The sequence below is a fragment of the Budorcas taxicolor genome, chromosome 11 (assembly GCF_023091745.1).
Source record: "Budorcas taxicolor isolate Tak-1 chromosome 11, Takin1.1, whole genome shotgun sequence".
NCBI classification, from domain to species: domain Eukaryota; kingdom Metazoa; phylum Chordata; class Mammalia; order Artiodactyla; family Bovidae; genus Budorcas; species Budorcas taxicolor.
In genome coordinates this window covers 46,658,023-46,680,185 of record NC_068920.1, presented here as the reverse complement: position 1 = coordinate 46,680,185, position 22,163 = coordinate 46,658,023, and the positions used below count along the sequence as shown (strand labels likewise).

The window sequence follows — 22,163 nt, the reverse complement described above, 5'->3', positions numbered from 1 at the left end:
GTTGTCCCATGTCTAATTCTAACTGTTGCTTCCTGACCTGCATACAGATTTCTCTGGAGGCAGGTCAGATGGTCTGGTATTCCCATCTCTTGAATTTTCCACAGTTCGTTGTGATCCACACAGTCAAAGGCTTTGGAATAGTCAACAAAGCAGAAGTAGATGTTTTTCTGGAACTCTCCTGCTTTTTCAGTGATCCAACAGATGTTGGCAATTTGATCTCTGGTTCCTCTGCCTTGGAAATGGTGTGGCCTTATAGCAAAAGTGTGGGTTCGTCAAACTGCATTCCAGGGTGGCTAAGAGGAAAGGCCCAGGCGGGGCCTGGGCAGGTCCCCTTTGTGACCTCTCCTGTTCCTGGGTGAAACGAACATGTGGCAGGAGAGGAAGACCTGAGTGTGTGGGTGTGTGTGTATGCATGTGTGGAGGGGTCACAGGGTCGACCCCCGGGTGGGGAAGGGGCTGGCCTTGGGCCGAGGCTCACCCTGTGTATCCGCTTCAGTGCTGCAGGGTCACGTCTACCGGTTCTGCACCGCGGACGGCCTGTGGCTGCACAAGGACAACTCAAGCCTGCCCTGGAGGGACCTGTCCGAGTGTGAGGATTCCAAGCGAGGGGACCGCGTGAGTTGAGGAGGCGAGGGAGGGGGCAGCAGGGAGCCAACTTCATGGGAGCAGGGACCCGGGCCATCTGGTGGGTAGGTCTGTCTCCACCTGCACACCCCCCTGCCTCTGGGGCTTTGCTCACCACGCCTTCTGGACACAGGTGGTGTGTGTTCACCTCCCTGGCCTCAGAACAAGGTCCTTGAAATCCAGGGACCGTCACCATAGGTGATTCCCTTCTTCAGTTCCGGGATCCCAGTGGGGCTGAGTCTCCCTGTCCCCGGGTAAGCAGGCTGTGGGAGAGGAGGATCGTGGGCACCCCCCCGTACGCCATATCCCCCGTGTGCACGCAGAGCTCTCCGGAGCGGCAGCTCCTGTCTCTTTACGTCATCTACACAGTGGGCTACGCGCTTTCCTTCTCCGCGCTGGTCATCGCCTCGGCCATCCTCCTGGGCTTCAGGTAAGGGGGCTGCTTCCGCCTGACCTGTCGCTCTGTCCCCATATAGAGGAGGGGGCACCAAACTGAAGCGACAGCATAGCAGGGTCCTCTCCTAAGAGATGTCCAGCGAGGCCACACCATAGACTCTGAGGCTGAAAACACAGCCCACAGCTCTGTGTACTTAGGCTAATCTGTACCATGTACATGTGTGCATGTAATACCACAAAAAAGGAAAAGCAAACACATGCCTCACGCCTTCACGGTGGATGATGGGAGGAGAGGAGGTCTTCTCCTGTGAGCCTGTGTCTCAAATGATGGGGAGTTCAGTATGATTTTAGGAGACCTCAGTGGGTTAGCGATTCTGGTCTCTTTGGAGTTTGTCAGCTCCCATGGAAAATTTCTTCCCCAGGTCTACCCATTCCTTCCAGAGTACCAGGCCCTTCCCACACCCTCTGCACTGATGGTGGTGGGCCAGGTTCAAGGGCAGGAGGAATTCCGAGGGCTGGGAGCTCAGGACACCAACCAGCCAGCAGGAGCAGGAGAGGTGGCATTCCTCCTGCGTCCCCATGGCTTCTGGCACAGTCAAGGCTGGGCACACAGTCAGTGCTCCATAAATACATTCACTCAAGAATAGTCTCCCCTTTTATTAGGAAACATTTAGAGATCTGAAAATACAGTGTCTGGGACTATAATCGCCTGTGCACACACCCTGAAGCCCAGGAACTAGAGCCCAGGGGCAAGGTTAAGTTTCTCAGGATCACCCTTCCTCCCCACCAGAAGAAACTCCTCTGGGGCTGCTTATAATTCTGATGCCTCTCTCTATACTTTTATTGTATTTCTAAGTATCTATAAAACCATATAGCATGGATCTTGCGTATCTTTAATGGCATGTTGGGCATACCTTTCAGCAGTGTTATTTTTGGCCTGATGTTGTATTTTTGTGAGGTTCATTCACAAATGATACAGGTGGTTCTGTTTTATTCATTTGAACCATCACTCCATTGTATGATATATTGCAGTTTATTTGTTGTCCTTTTACTGGACATTTGAAGTGTTTCTCTCTTTCTTCTTCTTTTCTCAATTATAAACATTGCTAAGATGAACATGCTTACCCGTGACTGTGCGTGGCTCCAGGGGCACATGCCTCTTAGTAGAAGTGCCTGGTCTGAATACGACGTGCCGTTGCAAATGTATTAGGTGTTGTGAAGTTGTTTTCCAAAGTGGTCAGGCCCGTTTGCCCTCTTACTGGTAATATGTGAGAGTTCCCTTGGCTTAACATCCTCACCAATATTTCCTATTTTTAGACTTAATTGTTGCTAATCTGAAGTGTGTGAAGTATCTCATTGTGGTTTTAATTTGCATATCACTGATTCCTAGAGAGATCCAGCAGACTTTTTATGTTTCATTATGTGAATTGCTTGTTCATATCCTTGGCTTACTTTTTTATCGGCTGATTTGGCTTTTTCTTTTGATTTTAGGCATTTCTTATATATTCTGGATAGTAATCCAGGATATATCGTCTCAGTCTGTGGTTTATTTTTTCACTTACTGTATGGTGCATTAATTTTAATGGAATGGAATATATCAATGTATCTGATTCTATTGATAAACAAAAGTCTTAATTTTAACAGAATGAAATATATCAAGTATCTGATTCTGTTGATAAACATAATTCATCAGTGTTATCAATTAATAAAAATTCATTTTTCCAATGATAAAAAAATTTATCAAAATTTTTCCCCCAAAGGCCAAATTTCTTTATGGTCTTAAGAAAGCTTTCCTTATCCTAGCATTATAAGTTTTACACATCCCTTATGGCTCTTTGGTGAACCTGGAATTTATTTTTGTCTATAGCGAAAATAAGAGATTTAATTTCATTTTTCCACATATGCATATAGTTAATTGCATCAGGACCACATATGGATAGCCCCCTTTCCACCCTGGTTTCTGCTGTGTGGCAAGCCTTATCTGCACCTGGGTGGGTCTCTGTCACCTGGATTGTTTTCCATTGGTCTACTTACCTGTCCCTTTGTTGATAACCACGGTGCCCTAACTACTTAGATTCATCAGAAAATCTTGGTTTTCTTACAGCAGGGCCCCTACATTGTGATTCTTCAAGAATGTCTGTACTATTCCTGGCCCTTGGCTCTTAAAAAACCAATACAACATTGTAAAGTAAAAAAAAAAAAAATAAATAAATTTATTTATTTTTACCACACTGCATACCATGTGGGATCTTAGTTTCCCCAACCAGGGATTGAATGCATGTCCCCTGCATTTGAACCACAGAGTCTTAATCACTGGACTGTCAGGGAAGTCCCCTTGGCTCTCATTATAAGGTTTGTTTTTTTTTAACTTTTCATTTTATATTGGAGCATAATTGATTAACAGAACTTATTTACAAAAGAGAAACAGGCTCACAGACTTAGAGCAGTTATGGTTACCAGGGAGGAAGGGTGGGATAGTTAGGGAGTTTGGGATTGATGTGCACACACTGCCATATTTAAAATGGATAACTGGGACTTCCCTGGTGGTCCAGTGGTTAAGACTCTATTATTCTAATGCAGGGGGCCCTGGTTTGATCCCTGGTTGGGGAATTAAGATCCTACATACTGTACATCGTGGCCAGAAAAATAAAAATAGATAAACAAAATGGATATCCAACAAGAACCTCCTGTATAACACATGGAGCTCTGTTCAATATTCTATAACAACCTAATTGGGATAAGAATTTGAAAAAGAATAGATACATGAAGTGCATAACTGAATCACTTTGTTCTTCTTTATAAGTTTTTTTTTAATTCCATCAAAAGAAAAACCAACACTGTTGGAATTTTTATTAGAGTGAACTTAGTTTATTGGTTAACGTGAAGAGAATCAACACTTTCAAGATAGTGTCTCTATCCATGAATCTGGTGACTCTTCCATTAATTTGAGTCTTCTTTAATTATTTTAAGCAAGCTTTACCTGTATTCTCCATAGAAATCGTGCGATCTTCTGTTAGACTTATTTCCAGGTACTAATTAAAAATAGTGCAAATGAATTTTTAAATTTACTTTTTAATTGCTTATTGCTGATGTACATAAACATACATATCAGCAACCTTATTGAATGAACTCTGATTAGTTCTAATACTTTGTGTGTTGATTCTCTTGGATTTCCTGTGAAGATCATATACAAACAGTGACAACTTTGTGTCTTTACTTCCAGTTCTTATCCATTTTTCCCCTTGCCTTCTTACAGTGGCTAGGATTTGTAGTACAAAGTTAAGTAGATGTGATATAAGTAAACCTTACAGCTAGATCGTCCTTATTTTGTTGCTGATTTAAAGGGAATCTTTTAAAAATTTCTCAGTTAAGAATGAGGTTGGCTCCTTGTTTGGCTGGACAGCCCTTATTGGGTCAAGAAATGTCCTCATATTTTCAGTCTGTTTTTACACGAAAGGATATTGAAGTTGTATCCAGCACTCTTTGAATTCCTGCCGCGTGCTTAGCCCCAATCTGTCACTGTAAGGCAGCCTGGAGGCATGTTCGTCATGGGCTGTCATCAGGAAGCCAAGCAAGTCCTCAGTGGGAAAAGTGGTCTCCATGCAGGTCACTTGGGCTACACATGACTTTGTAGGAGGGAAGACGCTGCAGAGAGAAGTATAGTATGTAGATGAGGGCGGGGTGGCAATCACCACACAGCTGAAGGTGTCATGGATAGGCAGGATGTGAAATCCAAAGGATTTTCAAGAGTATGGGAAATGAGGGCATCTTGGAGGAAGAAAGACAGGAGCATAGTCCCAGGGACAGACACATGCCTGAGAACCAGGGCCCATGGAGCGTAATTGTCGGCCATCATGCCAGGGAAGGCCCTGCTTTCTCCTGCAGACACCTGCACTGTACCCGGAACTACATCCATCTGAACCTCTTTGCATCCTTCATCCTCCGAGCACTGTCCGTCTTCATCAAGGACGCGGTCCTCAAGTGGATGTACAGCACGGCCGCCCAGCAGCATCAGTGGGACGGGCTCCTCTCCTACCAGGTGTGTGGTGTGTCCAGGGAGGGCTTGGGGAGGGTGGATGGTCTGTGAAGGGCAGGCTTCCCTACCCCACCCAGGCCTGGCACAAAGGAAGGCAAGAGCTGCTCTGACCTGGTCGTCAGGGAGCCCTCAGTGGGATGAGAGAGGCGGTCCACTCTGGGGAGCCCCCAGTCTGATGGGAGAGGCTGTCCACCCTGGGGAGCCCGCAGTCTGATGGGAGAGGCTGTCCACCCTGGGGAGCCCCAAGTCCCATCTGATGGGAGAGGCTGTCCACCCTGGGGAGCCCCCAGTCTGATGGGAGAGGCTGTCCACCCTGGGGAGCTTCCAGTCTGAGGAGGGAGAGACTGCCCTGCCCATAGAGAGAGTACTATTTGACTCCGGGGAGTGGTTTTTGGAGACAGACCTGGGTTTGAATTCCAGTTCTACCACTTACTCGTTCGCAGGCATAAGTTATTTACTTCTCTGAACTTCAGTTTTCTCACCGGTATGGGGATAATTAGTCTCATTCCTCCAGGATAGTGAGGACCCCATGAGCTGGATAGAGCAGGTCAAGGTCTTAGCGCTGGCCCAGGCGGGAAAGTGTCAGCTGTGTCATCCTGTATTCACTCTGGCAGGATAGCAGCTGGGGCGGGACCGGGAGGGGGGTCAAGAGAGGCAGGGGCTGAGCCGTTGTCCCCTGGGACCCTTCCTCTGCCCCCAGGAGTCTCTGGGCTGTCGCCTGGTGTTCCTGCTCATGCAGTACTGCGTGGCGGCCAACTACTACTGGCTCCTGGTGGAGGGGGTGTACCTGTACACACTGCTGGCCCTGTCCGTCTTCTCCGAGCAGCGCGTCTTCAGGCTCTACCTGAGCGTTGGCTGGGGTAAGGCCCGCCGCCATTCATCTCACCCCTACCCCGACTGAGCGCAGCGGGTGGGAGACCCTGATCCCTCTTGGAGCTGCTGCCTTCAGGCTACCCAGGGGGCCAACCCAGTACTCAGAACATACGGCTGAGCCAATGGGTAGGGCCCCCTTGGAGAACCCCCTCCTGGGCACAGGACTCGCTGCCAGTGAGACTGTCAAGTCATCGTCCAGCCTCTCTGCCTTTGCATGACTCTCCCCGCTTAATGGAAGCAGAGGCCTTCGCCTCTCTGGCCAAACACACGACACATACCATTGGCCGTCATGGTACCAGTCTCAAAGATCCCGGCCCCTAAGACCCTTGGGGGACAGAGCCCCACACCCAGTCCTGGGCACCCCAGCCCTGAGGGAAATGAACAGTCCTGGGTCTCAGGGTGGGGGTTGCTGGGTGTGGGGCTGAGGGGCATGGCTCTGTCACCCGACGAAGAAGAGGAGAGCTTTGAGCTGAATGAGGGAGTGGGAGAGGGTCAGCCGGAAGCCAGTTGAGCAAAGGGTGGACCCCGGAAGTGCCTGGAGCCCAGCTGGAAATGTTCTAGCCAAAAAAGTTTGCCGAGAACCACAGTGTCTTTTTTTTTGCTGGAACATTTCTGGTTGTGCTTCTGCCTCTCTCCACATGGGATTCCAGTTAGAATGGCGTGGGGTGGGGCAGGGCTGAGGCACCCATCCTAGCAGCACCCACTACCAGCCTCCACCCCCAACCTCCACCCTCTACCCCAGAAACAGATGCAACAACACTTCCTCTGGGGGGGCCCTCGGGCGCCCGCCTGGGATGGAGCCAGGAGCGGGCAGTCTCTGGGCCTCTCACACCAGAATGGGACTCACTCTCTTCCCATTTCCATGCTCCCCTCTTAGTTCCCCCCTTTCCCATACTGGCTCTTTCCCCTGAGCCCCTGCCAGGCTGTGCCTGGTCCCACCCGCCTCCTTGGGAAGTGCCCTGGGTTCCTGGCCCCTGGCTCTGGGCTCAGCCGCCCTGCCCCATCCTCAGACTTCATCCCTTGTTGATGCTCTTTGGCTGCTTTGTTCCGTAGACCCTGCTGCACAAGAGCGTCTGGAAAGGGGCTCTGATCAGTGTCCTGAGGGCGAGGCAGTAGAGAGCAAGCGCTGGGCCCAGGCCTCCTGACTCCCAGGCCCTGGGCCCCATTGCCTGTCACGCTGGATTTTCTTTAGCCCCTGAGGGCCCGGCCAAGCAAACTCAGGTCCCTGCAGTGGGCAGGTGGGCCTGCCCTCAGTGTACAGCTCTTTCCTCCTACCCTTCCTCCCCTCTTCCACCAGAGCCCAGCCCTTCCCTGCTTGGCTTCCTCCCCTCCCAAGCCTCTTCATTCTGCAGGGGCATCAGACTGGCAGTGAGCAAAGCTGAAGAGCCCTGCAGCCAACTGGAGGGGTGGGTGGAGTTAGGCCATGAAGGGGAGCTCCGGGAAGGAGGTCCTCAGAGTGGGGGACTGTTTCTGTCCATTCTGGGAAATAGCATCAGCTCTGGAGTGCTGTCACCATAGTGACCTGAGGGCGGAAGCAATGGAAGGAACGGTGTGATGTGTGCAGAGGCGCATGGGTGGTGGGTGGAGACTTTGGGGGCCTGGGACACACAGTGTTCTGTGTGTCTCTGAGTGGGCAGTGAGGGAGGGGGCAAGAGGGAGGGGGTTCCAGTCTTTTTCCATCACCTCATGCCCCAGCTTGGGAACCAGAGTCTGAGGGAGCAGAAGGGCAGGACCCAGGGGGACCCCCTCTTCCCACTCAGATCATCCTTTTCTTGAGGAATTGGGATGGGGAGATACAGAGAGACAGAGGAACAAAGACAGAAGGACAGACAAGAGTCACTGGGAGCCCAGAGCTCTGCTGTGATGCTAGGAGGCTCTCGGTGCAAGTGGGATGCTTGGGAAGCATATGCAAATGCAGGAATTAAAATTAGGACACTGATACAGCGGGGGAATCCCCAAAAGGCATGTCAGGCTCTGCTGTTGTCCACAGGTGGCCAGACACTCCCATAACCCACCAGAAGGAGGCCTCTCAGGGGGGAGGCGTGTGACATACGAGGAAATCATTGCTTCTCGGAGCCAGACTGTGTGTCTTCATTCAAGCCTTTTTCTCCAGCCTGTCTTGTTGATTTTCTAAATGGGAGAAAGATGAAGCCAGCAGGGAGTGTGTAATGTTTGTAAGCGGCAGAGCTGTGCCTGCATTTTTTTAAGACTTGGTTAAGGAGATGCTGATGCATGAATGAAGTTCACCAGGTCTGGTTTTTAACATGAGTGAGCGCCCCTGTTGTGGGGTAGGGTCTCAGAAAAAGGCCAGCAGGGGGCTGGGCATGTTGAAGACAGAGGCGTCCAGATGTGTGTGTGGCTCAGGGCATTGGCCTGTTCTTGCCTGGACAGCTTCCCCTGTCTCACTGACACACTGACTCTTTCATTCATTCACTCCATTCTCACTGGGCGTCTTCTATGTGACAGGCTCTGTGCTATGTGCTGGAGCCTTGGGAAGCTGTCTGCCTCTTGTTCAGTCTCATGAAGGCCTGTTACTAAACATGGATGCTGGGAGGTCAGGGTTATGTAAAAATAAATAGCTAAGGAGAAGGCGATCTGATGACCATGCTGGTCAGCCATGAGCCACGTTGCTTCCTCCAGGCTTGACCATCTGCACAGTCAAGTACAGCTGCTCCGGGAGTGCAAGCTGCTCGGTAGCTGCTGTTGAGTGGACATCATGTGTTGAGGGTGTGGGTGATGGCCACAGGAAAGCTGATGAAGTGGGTTCTGCCCTGGAAATGCGCTTCCTGAAGCCACACATGCATACACATGGGCTCCCCGCTACCACCTCACACACATCCTGTCCACACACCTTTAGGCGCACACCCTTATTCCTCTCGGACACCCACATCTCCATCCCTGAGAGGCACCAACAGAGACAGGCTTAGACAGAGTTGGTGCTGAGAGCCATTAGGCGGTGGGATTGCAGTCCTGTGTTCTAGTCCCAGCTGTGGCCTGTTTAGCTGCTGATGCAGCTCCTCATCTGTCACATGAGGATGGACCATCCAATTAAAAAAAAATTTTTTTTAATATTTAAAGACCCAGCTGTGCTGGGTCTTCATTGCCACGCACCAGCTTTGTCTAGGTGCAGCGAGTGGGGTCTCCTCTAGTTGCGGTGCACAGGCTTCTCATTGTGGCGTCTTCTCTTGTTGCAGAGCATAGGCCCTAGGTGTGCAGGCTCAGTAGCTGTGGCCCACGGGCTTAGTTGACCCGCAGCACGTGGAATCTTCCCAGACCAGGGATCAAACCCGTGTCCCCTAGCTTGGCAGGCAGATTCTTAATCACTGGACCAACAGCGAAGTCTGACAATCCAATCGTAAGTCAGCGAACATATACTGAACTCCAGAGTGAGATGGTCACTGAGGCCCTGCAGATGAATTAGGTTCTGTCCTTAAGGAGCTAGCAGCCAGTGTATTAGTTACCTATGACTGTGTAAGAAAGGACCTCTCACTTAGATATTTAAAACACCAACTTTATCTCGCAGTATCTATGGTCAGAATTCCGGGTTCAACTGAGTTGCCTGCCTCAGGCTTAGGATCTCCAAGAGAGGTGCCGTGGAGCTGTTGGCCAGGGTAGCTATCATCTCAAGGCTTAATGGATTGGAGGATCCACTTCCAAGCTTAATCTCGAGGTTGTTGGCAGGAAGCTCAGGTCTTTGCTATCTGTTGGCTGGAGGCCTCCATTCCTCACCACACTGGGCTCTCTGAGTGCCCACATGACCCCAGGGCAAGTGACCAGATTAAGAGAGAAAGAGCCCAAAACCTGCCTTTTACAATCTTGAAGACCTTCTACAGCCTAATCTCAGAAATGGCATGCCATCACCTCTGCGTATGTTGGTCACACAGACCAATCTGGATCCCGTGTGGTCCACACCCAGATGTGAATACCAAGGGTGGGGTGATTGGGGGTCATCCTAGAGGCTGTCTGCCACACTATCCTGCCCCATCCATGTGGGCAGCGTTGTGGTAGCTGGTGTCACTGTGTCCCCTGTGCATGGTCAGTTGGGCTCTCTGTGTCAAGGACAGGGCTCCTGTCTCTGCTCCAGGCTTCCACCCAGCCATGGGCAGCTGCGTGGGGATTGGGGCGGGTACCTGGAGGGGCTTTCAGTGCTACAGGAGTTGACTGAGATGGGTGTGTGGGCCCAGGCAGGGGTGAGTGGCATCAAAGAGTTGGCCCCTGGCGCATGGGAGGGGGTGGACTGTGAGGACAGACATGGCCCCCATGTGGTGGGGACTGCTCTCTAGGGAGGAGTGTGGGGAGTTGGGAAGGGTGCCTCTTGCTGCCGCATTTCTGAAGCACCCACACCAGCCTAATTCTGCACCTGTTAGAAAACGTGGCCAAGGGCCAGGCAAGGAGCGGGGCTAGAGGTAGGAGAGCCCGGATGGGGGCCTCTGGGTGTGTCTGGCAGTGGCTCTGGCCTGCCAGCCCCTCTGCCCTCTCTCTCCCCCACCCTCTTAGGTGTTCCCCTGCTGTTTGTCATCCCCTGGGGCATCGTCAAGTACCTCTATGAGGACGAGGGGTGAGTGTCCTGCTCTGAGGGGCTGAAGGGTGTGCTGAGGTCACCATCCTCAAACCCCATGGGATTCCTTGGCCCCTGGGGTGTGCAGTTACTGCCTCTTGGGAGGGTAAACTGAGGCACCAGGAGCTAAATTTATGAATTTAGTTCTGCAATCCCCCACCCTCCCCCTCCCTGGATTTTATGATGACAAGGGTGCTGATCTGTGGGGGTAGGTGATGTCCCCCTAGGCTTTCCTGTAACAGCTGTGAGTGAAATGTTCCTGCTGTTTGTGTGTGAAGGTGAGGACTCATGTGACTGTGATTGTAGGTTCATGAAGGGGCTGTGCGTATCTCTGTGTGTTTAGGACTCTGTGTGTGTGTGTGTGTGTGTGTGTGTGTGTGTGAGTATGAGTGTGTGTGTCCTGGGACTGGTTGTTGGGTGACTCTGTAGCAATGTTTGTGTGGCTGTGTGTGTGTGTGTGTGTGTGTGTGAGTATGAGTGTGTGAGTATGTGTGTCCTGGGACTGGTTGTCGGGTGACTCTGTAGCAGTGTTTGTGTGGCTGTGTGTGTGTGTGTGTGTGTGTCACTTTGCGTCCCCTTGTGTATGGGGCTGCCCGGTGCCTGCACTGGGAGCTGGGGGCTCTGTGTGCCCGAGCCAGGGCCTGTATGTCTCTCTCCGCTCCAGCTGTTGGACCAGGAACTCCAACATGAATTACTGGCTCATAATCCGGCTGCCCATCCTCTTCGCCATCGGGGTGAGTGATGCTGTGGGCAGGTGGTGGGAGCTGCAGTGGGCCTGGGTGCTAAGGGAGGATGGGGTCGCAAGGGCGTTTTGAGAGGGCCTCCAGTCGCCCTCCCCTCTGCCCTGCAGGTGAACTTCCTCATCTTTGTCCGGGTCATCTGCATTGTGGTGTCCAAACTGCAGGCCAACCTCATGTGCAAGACAGACACCAAGTGCAGGTAATGTAACGGAGTCACCCTCGTCGGGCACGCTGAGCCCTTCCTTCGGGCAGAGAGGGAGATCCTGGGTGCTAAGCCTGGATCCCTATGTGCCCTTTCTTCCTCCACCCAGACCTGGCCTGAGCTCCCAAGTCTTGTCTCACCCCTGTACCTGGGCAGCTCCTGGGCTTCTGGGGTCTCCACCTCTACTTCCTCCCCTCCAGGCAGCCCGTCCCTGGGTATTCAGTGGGGGAGGGTTCAGTGACCCAGGTGCCAGGCCTTGGTGGGCGCTGGGAGCACTGAAGGGGGAGAGAAGTCCATGAGAGAGGTCCAGAATGATGTCCCTGCACCACCCCCCAGGCTCGCCAAGTCCACGCTGACACTCATCCCCCTGCTGGGGACACATGAGGTCATCTTCGCCTTCGTGATGGACGAGCACGCCCAGGGAGTGCTGCGCTTCGTCAAGCTGTTCACGGAGCTCTCCTTCACCTCCTTCCAGGTGACCTCGCGGCGGGAGCCCCAGTTCAGAAGTCCCAGGGTGGGGATGGGGCGAGACCAGCCTGCACCACCAAGGGGCAGCCCGGGGCCTGGGCTGAAAGTGGCCCTTCCCCAGGTGATGTGGTTGGAGCAGAGCCAGAGTCCCAGGTACCCTGACACGTAGGCCAGTCTTCTCTGTGAGCGCACTGGATAAGAAGCCTTCCTGGATGTTACCTTGGGCACCTAGCCTGGCATAGCATCTGCCATCCCCTAGGTGCTCGTTAGTGGCAAATGCTTTATAGACATTGTGCAGTTCATCCTCCCAGAATCCCAGGCAGTGTGCAGGAGTCTCCTGTTTTACAGAGGAGGAAACTGTGGCTCAGCAATGTTAAAACGAGATTTCCAGGTCATGTAGTTTCCAAAGCTGAGAACTGAGCCTCTCCACTAGTATTAGGTGTTGCTGGGGGTGGGGAGTTGAATATCAACAGGGGTGCAGAAATGTAAGAAACTGGCCCAACCCCTCAGATGTCTGTGTGGGCCCATGTGTGTGCACTTACGCACATGTACGCACACACACAAATAGATCATGGATCTGGAGCACTGGGGCTCCTGAGTGAACAAATAGTGCCAAGCAGGGAAAATTCCATGTGATAAGTGTATTTTCTCAGGTTGGGTCTCTTCCAGGAGAGGTTGGTCGAAGAAATTCTGCAATTTCTGAACAAGGGGCCTTCTCATTCCTCTGGAAATGCAAGGAGAAGGAACCCACTACCTCCATTCCTGGGCCTGCCTTGGCTGCCCAGTCTCAGGAGGGAGATGCTGAGGCTGGGGCCCCTGGGAGCTTCAGACCAGGCCTGCCTGCAGGGCGCCTCCCTGCTCTTCCTCCTGCTGACAAGACTCTTGTTTCCAGGGGCTAATGGTGGCCATCCTGTACTGCTTTGTCAACAACGAGGTAAGGCCCGTGGAGGGATGTGGACTCCTGGTGGGGCTGCTACACTGACTGTCCTGGGGTTGTCCAGTGGGGTTGTTCAGGCTGCCCAGCTGAAATCGCTGCTCACCCCACTAGGCACCGGCACTCAGGAGGTGTCTTGTCCCTGTGTTGTTCCATCACCCCCCCCCCTCTCTCCGCCCCCCAACATACACACACACACGTGCGTGGACAGGATGCCCCAACCAAACACATGCGCTTGGGGAAGACACAGCCTCATGTAAAGGGGCTCTTGATGCTGGGGGTGGGAGTGGGGAAGGTGGGGTCAGTGGGGGTGCAGAAATATAAGAAACTGGCCCCTACTCCTCAGATGTCTTATGTGGGCCCATGCGTGTACACTTACGCACATGAGCACACACAAGTAGATCACAGATCTCGAGCATTGAGGTGCTGAGGGAACAAATAGGGCTAGGCAGGGAAAATTCCATGTGATGTAAAGGGTGGTGACTGTTACAAGTCACATTCTTGACTAAAAACCACCGTCTCATTTGCTTGTCTCTGCCTCCCCCCAAAAAACTTTCCTGCTGAAATTCTGGTTTCGAGATTCTCATTTCTCTCACGTGAGAACGTTGAAGATCAGAGATGGTCAGAGACACACTCCAGGTCTGGCCTGGAAATAGTGCAGAGTCGGGATTGGGGTGAATTCTTCCTGGAGGGAGAGAGCTCCTTCAATATGTACAGGCCAGAGCCCCGCCCACCGCGGGAAAGGGGGTGTGCTCCTCTGGTGGCTTCCTGGTGGCTGGGGTGGGACCAGGGGGGTCTTGCTGCCTTGATCCCCACTGACCTCTCCCCTCAGGCTGGTGCCGTGGGGTCCAAGAGACCCTGTTCAGAGGGCCCAGAGCGCCTGCCTTGCTCAGGCACACCGCCTGGTTCCTTTCAACCATCCCCAGACATCTCGGGCCCAGCTCCGGACACACGGACAGACATGTCACCAAGCACTTGTGGTTCCTGGGCTGAGCCCTCTGTCCGTAAGAGCTGTTCTCCAGACCCAGGTTGCCATAGCAATACCAGATACTTGTGACCCTGGCATTGGGCCTGCGTGGCCACCAAGGCCTGCACCAGCTGCCAGCGGGCAGGGTGTGGGCACAGGGGAGGAGGCCCGGGGGTGGCTTTTCTGTGGCTCTGGTGACTCAGGAGCCCGAGTGCTGGTCCCAGTTCTGCTCCTGCCCAGCTGTGTGATCCCCCAACTCATCCCAAACCCCAGAGCCTGGCATGGTGCCCGGTGTAGGGGCCTGAGAGGCAGGGATGAGGGCCACCTCAGTGTGAGGAAGCGTGCTGGGGGGAGCACCAGGACAGGAGTCCAGGGTGTGTGGCCATCTTTGTTCTTTGATTATGAGAGCTCAGTAAAAGAAGGAACCCGATGTTCAGTGCTCGTTTAGTCATTTATTCATTTGGCTCATTGAGAGAACATGTATGGAGTACCTGCTCTATGCCGGACACTGTGCAAGCTTTGAGAGGAGGATATGGTCCCAGTTCTCGTGGGGTACCTACCGAGACGGGGGAGGCACGGCCAGAAACAAGCGTGGCCTAAATAGTCCAAGTGGCAGGAGACCGAGGGTTAGGAGCCCGGCTTTAGAGTCAGCCCAGATCTAGGGTCAGATCCTGGCTGCGACTGGGAGAAATACTTAAGTCTCTGCCCCTCAGTTTCCTTACCTTTGTGAAAGTGAAAGTGTTTGTTGCTCAGTCGTGTCTGACTCTTTGCGACCCCATGGACTGTAGCCCACCAGGCTCCTCTCTCCATGGGATTCTCCAGGCAAGAATACTGGAGTGGGCTGTCATTCCCTTCTCTGGGGAATCTTCCCAATCCAGGGATGGAACCCAGGTCTCCTCCACTGCAGGCAGATTCTTTACTATCTGAGCTACCAGGGAAGCCCTTCCTTACCTTTAAGCAAGGACTAACAGGAGCTGCCTCACAGGGTTGCTGTGAAAGTTAACAATCTATGGTGAATACTGGGGACATAGTAAGTGCCCTGTAAATGATGGTTTCTAATGACAATTGTCATTGGGGTGGGGAGCACAGCAGAGGTTCATGGAAAGGGCTGAGGGAGAGGGAGGCAGAGGGGGACACAGTCCCAATCCTGTCCAATTCCCTGTATCTGTTAGGCCTCTCTAGTCCCTGAGTTGGCTTCCCAGGGATGTGCCTCAGTTGGCTGTCTCTCTTCTCATCTCCCCAGTGAAGGGCTGAGCCACAAGACTGGCCTTCCTGCGGCTGCACAAGCAGAGGCCACTGCGGGACTCAGGCATCGTCATGCCGGCTATCAACACACGCATCACACTCATTCCTCTGGGCAGTGAGCTGGCAAAGAGCTACAGTCAGTGGGTGGCGTCTGCTCAGCCTCCCTCCCTTACCCCAGCCTGGGCTTGGAGATGCTGCCTGGGACCCGGGGACCATCCTGGCAGGCAGGCTCTGGGCCATCTCAGCTTCATTCAGTGCAGATAAAGTTCTTTTAAGGGCTAGGCATGTGGCCATGCCAGGCACCTTGCTGGGCTTAGTGAGATGGATGGCAGCCCTGCGGGAAGAGAAGGGCGGTGTTTGCACAGGGACCCATGGGATGTTGGCAGTGAGCCACGCACCCACAGCTGCTGGCAGCTGGCCACCCTGCTGGATGGAGCCCGAGAGGGCGGGCCTGGGCCCCAGACACTCTGGAGTGGGGAGTTCTGGTGGCACATGTGGAGCGCATCAGAGAAGCTCTGGAAAGCAGATGTAGAGGCGTGTCCTCTGGCTGAGCTCTCTGGATGCCCTGGGCTGGCTGTACAGCTTCCAGCAGCCTCTCTGGGGGACCAGAATCACAGGAGCCAGCCGCAGCATCGCCACAGCCTTCAAGGGACTGGGGCTCTGCACTGTTACTTGGATTGTATCTTTCTGCTCTAACCACATGGGCTCCAAGCTTCCACCCTCTCGAGAAGGCTCTTGCCGATGGGGAGGGCTGAGCTCTGCTGAGTTGAGCACGACAGCAGTTCTGCTTGGCTGAACTCACCTGGGCTGCACCCTCTGTGGGTTGAGTCCAGCTCCTGGCTGGGATTAGTTCAAATCCAGGCTGAGAAGTCCTTGTCCGCAGCCTGCTCTTTCAGGCTGCTACTAGTCCCAGCCTCATTCTCCGCAGCTCCTCTTCCCTTCCATCCTGGAGCCAGGATGAAAGCCCTTGGGGGAGTTTAGAGGGGTCTGGTGTTGACACCGCCAGGGGCGGGGCGGGCTGTCCCTCTTCTCAGTTGTCCGAGAGGGCTCTGAAGTCAGACTCTCTCTTCTCCTTTTCTTCTCTCTCCACCTCCCTTCTCCCCACGTCTCTCTGTCACTCCTTCTCTTGCGCTAACTGATACTGTGATGGATTGTGAAAGGTACTTAGCTGAGTCACAAGAGTTTAGAGATGCAAGAGACCAATTAGATCAGCAAAGCCCATCTCCCTCCTGAGAAGAGGCAGAAAATAGGAGACGACAAGAAACAATTTTATGGGGATATTAATTTAGGTGCCTGAAGCCCTTGACTTGTGTCTCTTAATATAAAGTGGTGGATTTTTTTCCCTTCCCTCCTAATGTAATCATGAGGCCATTTCGTGGGCAGTTGGTGTGCCTGATGGCCTCTGCTTCCCTCCTTTCCCCGCGGAAGGTCCAGATGGAGTTCCGGAAGAGCTGGGAGCGCTGGCGGCTGGAGCACCTGCACGTCCAGAGGGAGAACAGCATGAAGCCCTTCAAGTGTCCCACCAGCAGCCTGAGCTGCGGGGCCACAGCAGGCAGCAGCGTGTACGCAGCCTCCTGCCAGACCTCCTGCAGCTGAGACTCGGGCGCCTCCCTCCATGTGGCTCACTGCCGGCCTGGGTGGCCACCCCAGGTGGAAGAGACCCTCCCAGGGACTGGGGGGCAGGGGGCCGGGGGAACACCACAGGCACACACGCTCCTTCCCTGCGTTCCCGTCCCAAGCGCATCAGACAGGCAAATGGGCAGTGCCTCCTGGGACCTGAGGACACATTTTATTCCGAGGAGAAGCAACCTGTTAATTTGATCACTGTGGCGGGTGAAGAGGAAAAAGCAATTGCTGCTAAAACAAGGAGGATTTCTTCTCGTTAAGCCACAAGGCCCCTGGGGTTCCCCCAGACAGAGCAGAACATCAGCCCCAGACTCAAACTCAAGGTCAATCGCTTATTAGTGGCCTTGTAAGATGACATGGTTCTGCAAGAGGCAGATACGACTTCAGCTAAACACGGAGCTCGGGTAACGCCAGCCGACTCTGCCTGCCTCCGGTTGGCATCACCACCCCTGCCTGCCTCCTCTTTAGGGGACGCTGGGCACAGGCTTGTTTCCCCTCCTCTGGCCCCTCATCTTACTGCCCACCCTCCAGCAGCGATTTCTAGAAGTGGTTGTGGGGGTGGTGTTGAGAATGAACATCGAGAAGGTGCCTCAGAGTTTCCCCTTTCTGGCCCCCACTTCTTCCTTGGGTGTTTGAGTTGCTTTGGTGCCTGCTCCCAGAGCAGGTTCACTGTGGAGGAGTCCAGCCCTGGGTGGGAGCTCTGACTCGTATTCTAGAGATGCTCGAGAATCCTGTGGGGCTCATCTAGGGGACTTTAGGAATGTCCGCGCTGGGAGTGTAGATTACTCTACTGTTGGGAACCCACAGGTGCTGAGAGAGAGACAGCCTGCCCCTCTCCATGGAAATAATTTTTACCTGTGACTGGATTACTTACCTTGCATGGGCGTTTGAGTGCACTGTCTTAACTTTAGGGGATGTGACCAAAAAGAGACTCTTCCGGGAACTCTACCAGTCCCCATCATGATCACGGGGGTGGCCTTCCCCTCCCTTTGGTTACTTCCCTGTGAAATTCCCCCAACGTGGGAGCTTGTATATACTTTGCTCATTTCTCTGTCTTTGCTGTGAATAGTTTCTGTCTGTATAAACGTGCAATTCTGAATTTTCCCAACTGGTGGAAACAAGCAGTAAATCACAGTGGTGGTTTTGATGTTGTTTGGGGTTGTACCGTAGTTATTAATTTGACTCATTCGTGCTTTGAGCTACTTAATGTTCACCCTGCCTCCAATCTCATCCCATAAATAATGAGCCTCAGGGAAGCTTAGACAGGCAAAACCTTTCAATCTAGCCACGGAGGAAAAGCAGGCATGTGGCACCACTGCAGAGGCCCAGACAGAAGGGGAACAGCCACGCCATGGAGGCTGGCAACTGAGTTCATAGGTAGAGGACGCAGAGCAGAAGAGAACCCTTGGGAGTTCACACCTCCTGGGAGGGCAGAGGGAGAGTCTTCGGATGAATTCCTAAGTGAATTGATCTTTCCCTTCTCTTTTTGAATGGCGGGAACCCTCCCCTAAAGCCTTGTGCCAGACACACTCTCCTCTGCCCCTCAGAGAGACACAGGATGTGCAGGGAAAATAATAATGGGACATAAAACACATCAAGCAGAAAACCTCTTATACTTCAGCTTCAGTGGAGTGCTGTGTCTATGTTAATAAGGAAGTTGAACCTCAGGCTAAAGAAAGGATTTGTGCAGGCTGCCTCTTTGAGAAAATGTGGAGAGCTGGGGGTGGGGACATTCCTGCCTCCCCAGTCAGGAGGGCAGACAGCCCAATAGGCATTGGTTTTCTCTTTGGAGTTGGGGCTAGGGTGAGAAGAGTGCTGGTGGGTTTGATTGGGTGCGATCCAGCTCTGGTGCAAGTGTTTCCATTTTGGGTAAGCTGGAAGATTTTTGAGAATCATTAATAAACTGTACAACAACAAAGAGACAGATTAATATTATTATCAAGAAATAAATTTTTGAGGGGAAAGATTGTGGGGAGAAAGTGTTTAGTTAGGCACTTGGGAAGGAAGCTCAGACAATTTGGTTTTATGCTCTAAGTTCTTTTCCCAATGGGTACTGATTCCTGGTTGCAGAGTGCTCATCACACCCCCAATTGCCCCAAGCCTTTTAACACCAAGCAACGTTTTCCTTGTCATATACATACCAGATACTGAATTGAAGAAATATTTTCTTTGCTCTAAGACCCACACTACTAATATTCATTTCAGTGGCAATGCACTCTTTCCAAAGCTATTCCCAAACTAAATATAGCTCTCTAACAGATCTGGGAATTATTGAATGCAGTGTGCTCAGAAATTCCTGTGGCTGTTTACATGCCTGGTGCCCAAAGTCTGGAGCTTGCCGAGAAAACTTGCTTGCCTCTGTCCTGGGGCAGGGTAAGGTGCTGTGTTTGTGAGCCGTGCAGCCAGGTCTGATGACTGTCATGAATAGAAGCCGAGTTCAGCACTCTGGCCAGCTCCCCACTGACCTCGTGAGGGGCTTAAACCATGTTAACTGATCTTTTTCATCCGAATCTTTTTGGGGCAGCTAAACCACAGAACTGAGACGAAACCACTTACGTTGCCTTCCCTTTAGAGCAGCTTTCCTGATTTGCAGGCGTGATTTGCAGTTGCCTCAATGCACTTTTATCCTGGAGAGTACAGCAGTGGAGTTCTCAGAGACTCAGCAGGGAAAGATCTCGGACATCTCATTGCTCTGATCTGGAGAATTGAGGAGGGAAGCTCACAGAGGTGATCTGCCCAAGGTCACAGGGCTAGATGGTGGCTGAACTAGGAGAGGACCCAGGCCAACTTCTGCCTCCCAGTCCAGTGAAGCCTCTGGAAAGGATAGATGAAAAATAGAAATGGCCATTCAGGACACTCTCGGTGAAAGTTGGCAGTGTTGTGTGGAGTTTCTGTTAAAGAGAAAACACAGCAGCGAAGAGAGACAAGTCAGTTGGCGCAGGTGCCATTTCAGTGATTTATGCCACTGAGAAGAGGGGAGGGTGTGCTTTGCTGTCGTCCCACGTACCTCATTCATCCTTGTCTTCAAATTAAGAAATGAAATGCATTAGAGCTCAAGTGTACACAGAAGCAGCAAGGAGCCGTTTCGGATAGCAAATCCAGCAGTCTTTTGGTGGGTTGGCTTAGTGTTTTTCTGATGCACCTGTGCTCATTTGAGAACTTGTATGTTCTAATAGCCCTGCAGAGTGGACTAAAAGAACCTAGAGAAGGACCTACCAACCTGACGCTCAGCATTGCCTCCTAGTACTCCCTGAAGTTGGAGAAGACTAGCAAGCCTGGAAAAGATAGCACAGCCGCCACCGAGGGCAAATAGATTCAGTCCACATCCAGGTGCCCAAAGGCTTGGTCCCCTTATCTGTGTGGGCCATGTTTCCGCAGCTCCTATCCCCACTTCTTCCTCTGTTTCTTCTAGAAGAAGACTGTGCGTGTGTGTGTGTGTGTGTGTATTTTTTCCTGTGCATAGCAGTATAAAGTTAGAGATGAATCCAGAATCTTTCCCCCTCCCCACTGTGAAGGTCAGGGGACTGCACAGCAGCAGGGCGAGAATGGTGGGAGACGGAGCTAGATGCTTTCTCTCCATGCACAGACAGAGCTCCCATTACTGCTAATGCCTGCAACGTGCTCAGGGAAGGCAAGATGCACTCTGAAGGTTTATTTTCCCTCCACTGAATTGATTCTAATCCACTGTGCTGACCCTGCTTTTGGCTCCAAAAGCTATAAAAGACATGTCGGCTCCCTCTGCTAAGATAGCTATGTGAATGACATGCTAAATACACAACAGAAACCAAATTAGAATAAATTCTTTTTTTTTTTTTTTTCCCTTTTCTTGGCTGCAGCAAGTTTTCTTGGGGAAAAACGACCCAATGTGAGAAACTTCTGCAGATAGCATCACCATGCCCCTGTGGTATTATCTGCTGACTCAAACCAGCTCTCCGGCCCCCACGCTGCAGGCTGTATCAAGGAAGCGTTGTTAAGCAGTATCATTTGAAACACTTAACGCCACAGTGTATCCACGGTATCTATAATTACTTCTGCTCTGTCTGTGGATACAGATTGGCAGGAAGCAGATAAGTATAATTGTTTTCCAATTAACTCTCAAAGTCTTTTGGACTTGGCCTGTATCTGAGTCTATCTGAGGAGTGAATTTTCCCTCTTCCCCTTCTGCCATTCTAGCCGGTTTTTTGGGCTCTCAGCCAGCAAGGGAACATTCTCCCCTTAAAGCATCCGACCTCTTCCCCAGCGCAACATTTACCCCCTCTCACCTCCCGTCCCTGCAGTGGGCTTCCCACGCTTCTCCCTGGCTGCATCAGTAAGAGGTGAGCCCACCAGCTGTGCTAGGAGTGCCATGCTCTTGACTGTGACCAATTTCGGGGCACAGCTAGGAGGGGGCGCAGTCAGGGCTGAAGTCACATACCGCATCTGGCACTGTAGTGCACTGAGAAGGGCTGCAACCGGTAGCGTGGACCCTAACTTACATTGGGGTTAAGCAACCTTTCCTGATGGGGCCTGTCAAAGCTCTCATGGCCCAGACAATCTAGTGTGACTCATTATCTCTGTGCAATCTGGGAGAAAAAAAAATATATATAAATGAGAATATTTGGATTTGGTTGGGGGTGGGGGGCAGTGCTCTCAGCCAAGTTTGGAACATACAACAAATTAGGTGTTGAGGCTTCTCTGCAAGGGGAGCCAGTGAGAGTAGTCAGGAAGGGGCAAGATTCGTAGCTGACAGACAGAGCTCGATCTTGCCAAATGGTTCATGTGTTACTTCCAAATCTGCATTTCCTCTAAGCTTCTCCCACTAAAAATAATCATCATACCTTCAGAGCAGATAAACCTGAACGTTTTGGAGCAGAGGCCAGTGGATACAGAGCTGAGATGCACCCAGAGGAAGGTGAGTGAAGCTCTCAGGAGGGACAAAACAGAATTTCTGTCTTCAGTTCTCTTGAGGGATGTTGTGCTTCATGAATGTTTAAACAAGGTAATCTTCATGCGATTTCTTAATATATAAACTCATGTAAAATATGACCCGCGACTACAGGTAGCAAATGTGTGTGGCATGTAATTCGTGTACAGATGCAAATGGATTCACACTCTCTCCTCATCTGCCTTGTAAGTCAAATAAAAACCTGTCCTTACTGTCTCTCCAACTCTTCCTTGGGGGGAGGAGGTTTCCTGCAGTGTCGACCCAGGTGACTCACAGTGTAGCAGGAAAACACAAAAGATGCCATTTCCAGCCCCAGGGGAGGAAAAATTCTGGCTCATTACTCATATCGTGATTTTCATCTTCAAAGCACTTACCAAGTACTAATTTATCCATCACAGCCTTTGTGCAGGGACTGCAATGTCATTTAATTAGAGAAGTCGGGTGGTCGAGTGGCTTACACAATGACTGGCAGCCAAATGGATGTGTATTCTAATTCTGCTCATTCATTTGATCTCCTGTCTAAATGAACTCAGTCCATTAAATCCATCTTTTAAAAAAGCACAAACCGTG

At 51.8% G+C, this 22,163-nt stretch overlaps 1 protein-coding gene across 1 annotated transcript in view; it reads left to right on the top strand.

The window, feature by feature from the left end:
- GLP1R (glucagon like peptide 1 receptor) overlaps positions 1-16,639 on the top strand; it is a 36,373-nt gene extending 19,734 nt beyond the window's left edge. The window contains exons 4-13 of the mRNA XM_052649125.1: positions 497-615; positions 948-1,054; positions 4,906-5,059; positions 5,757-5,916; positions 10,427-10,487; positions 11,152-11,221; positions 11,338-11,426; positions 11,766-11,904; positions 12,790-12,831; positions 16,472-16,639. Coding sequence (XP_052505085.1) covers positions 497-615; positions 948-1,054; positions 4,906-5,059; positions 5,757-5,916; positions 10,427-10,487; positions 11,152-11,221; positions 11,338-11,426; positions 11,766-11,904; positions 12,790-12,831; positions 16,472-16,639 — 1,109 coding nt within the window. The remainder of the gene's footprint in view (positions 1-496; positions 616-947; positions 1,055-4,905; positions 5,060-5,756; positions 5,917-10,426; positions 10,488-11,151; positions 11,222-11,337; positions 11,427-11,765; positions 11,905-12,789; positions 12,832-16,471) is intronic.
- Positions 16,640-22,163: the final 5,524 nt, after the last annotated feature.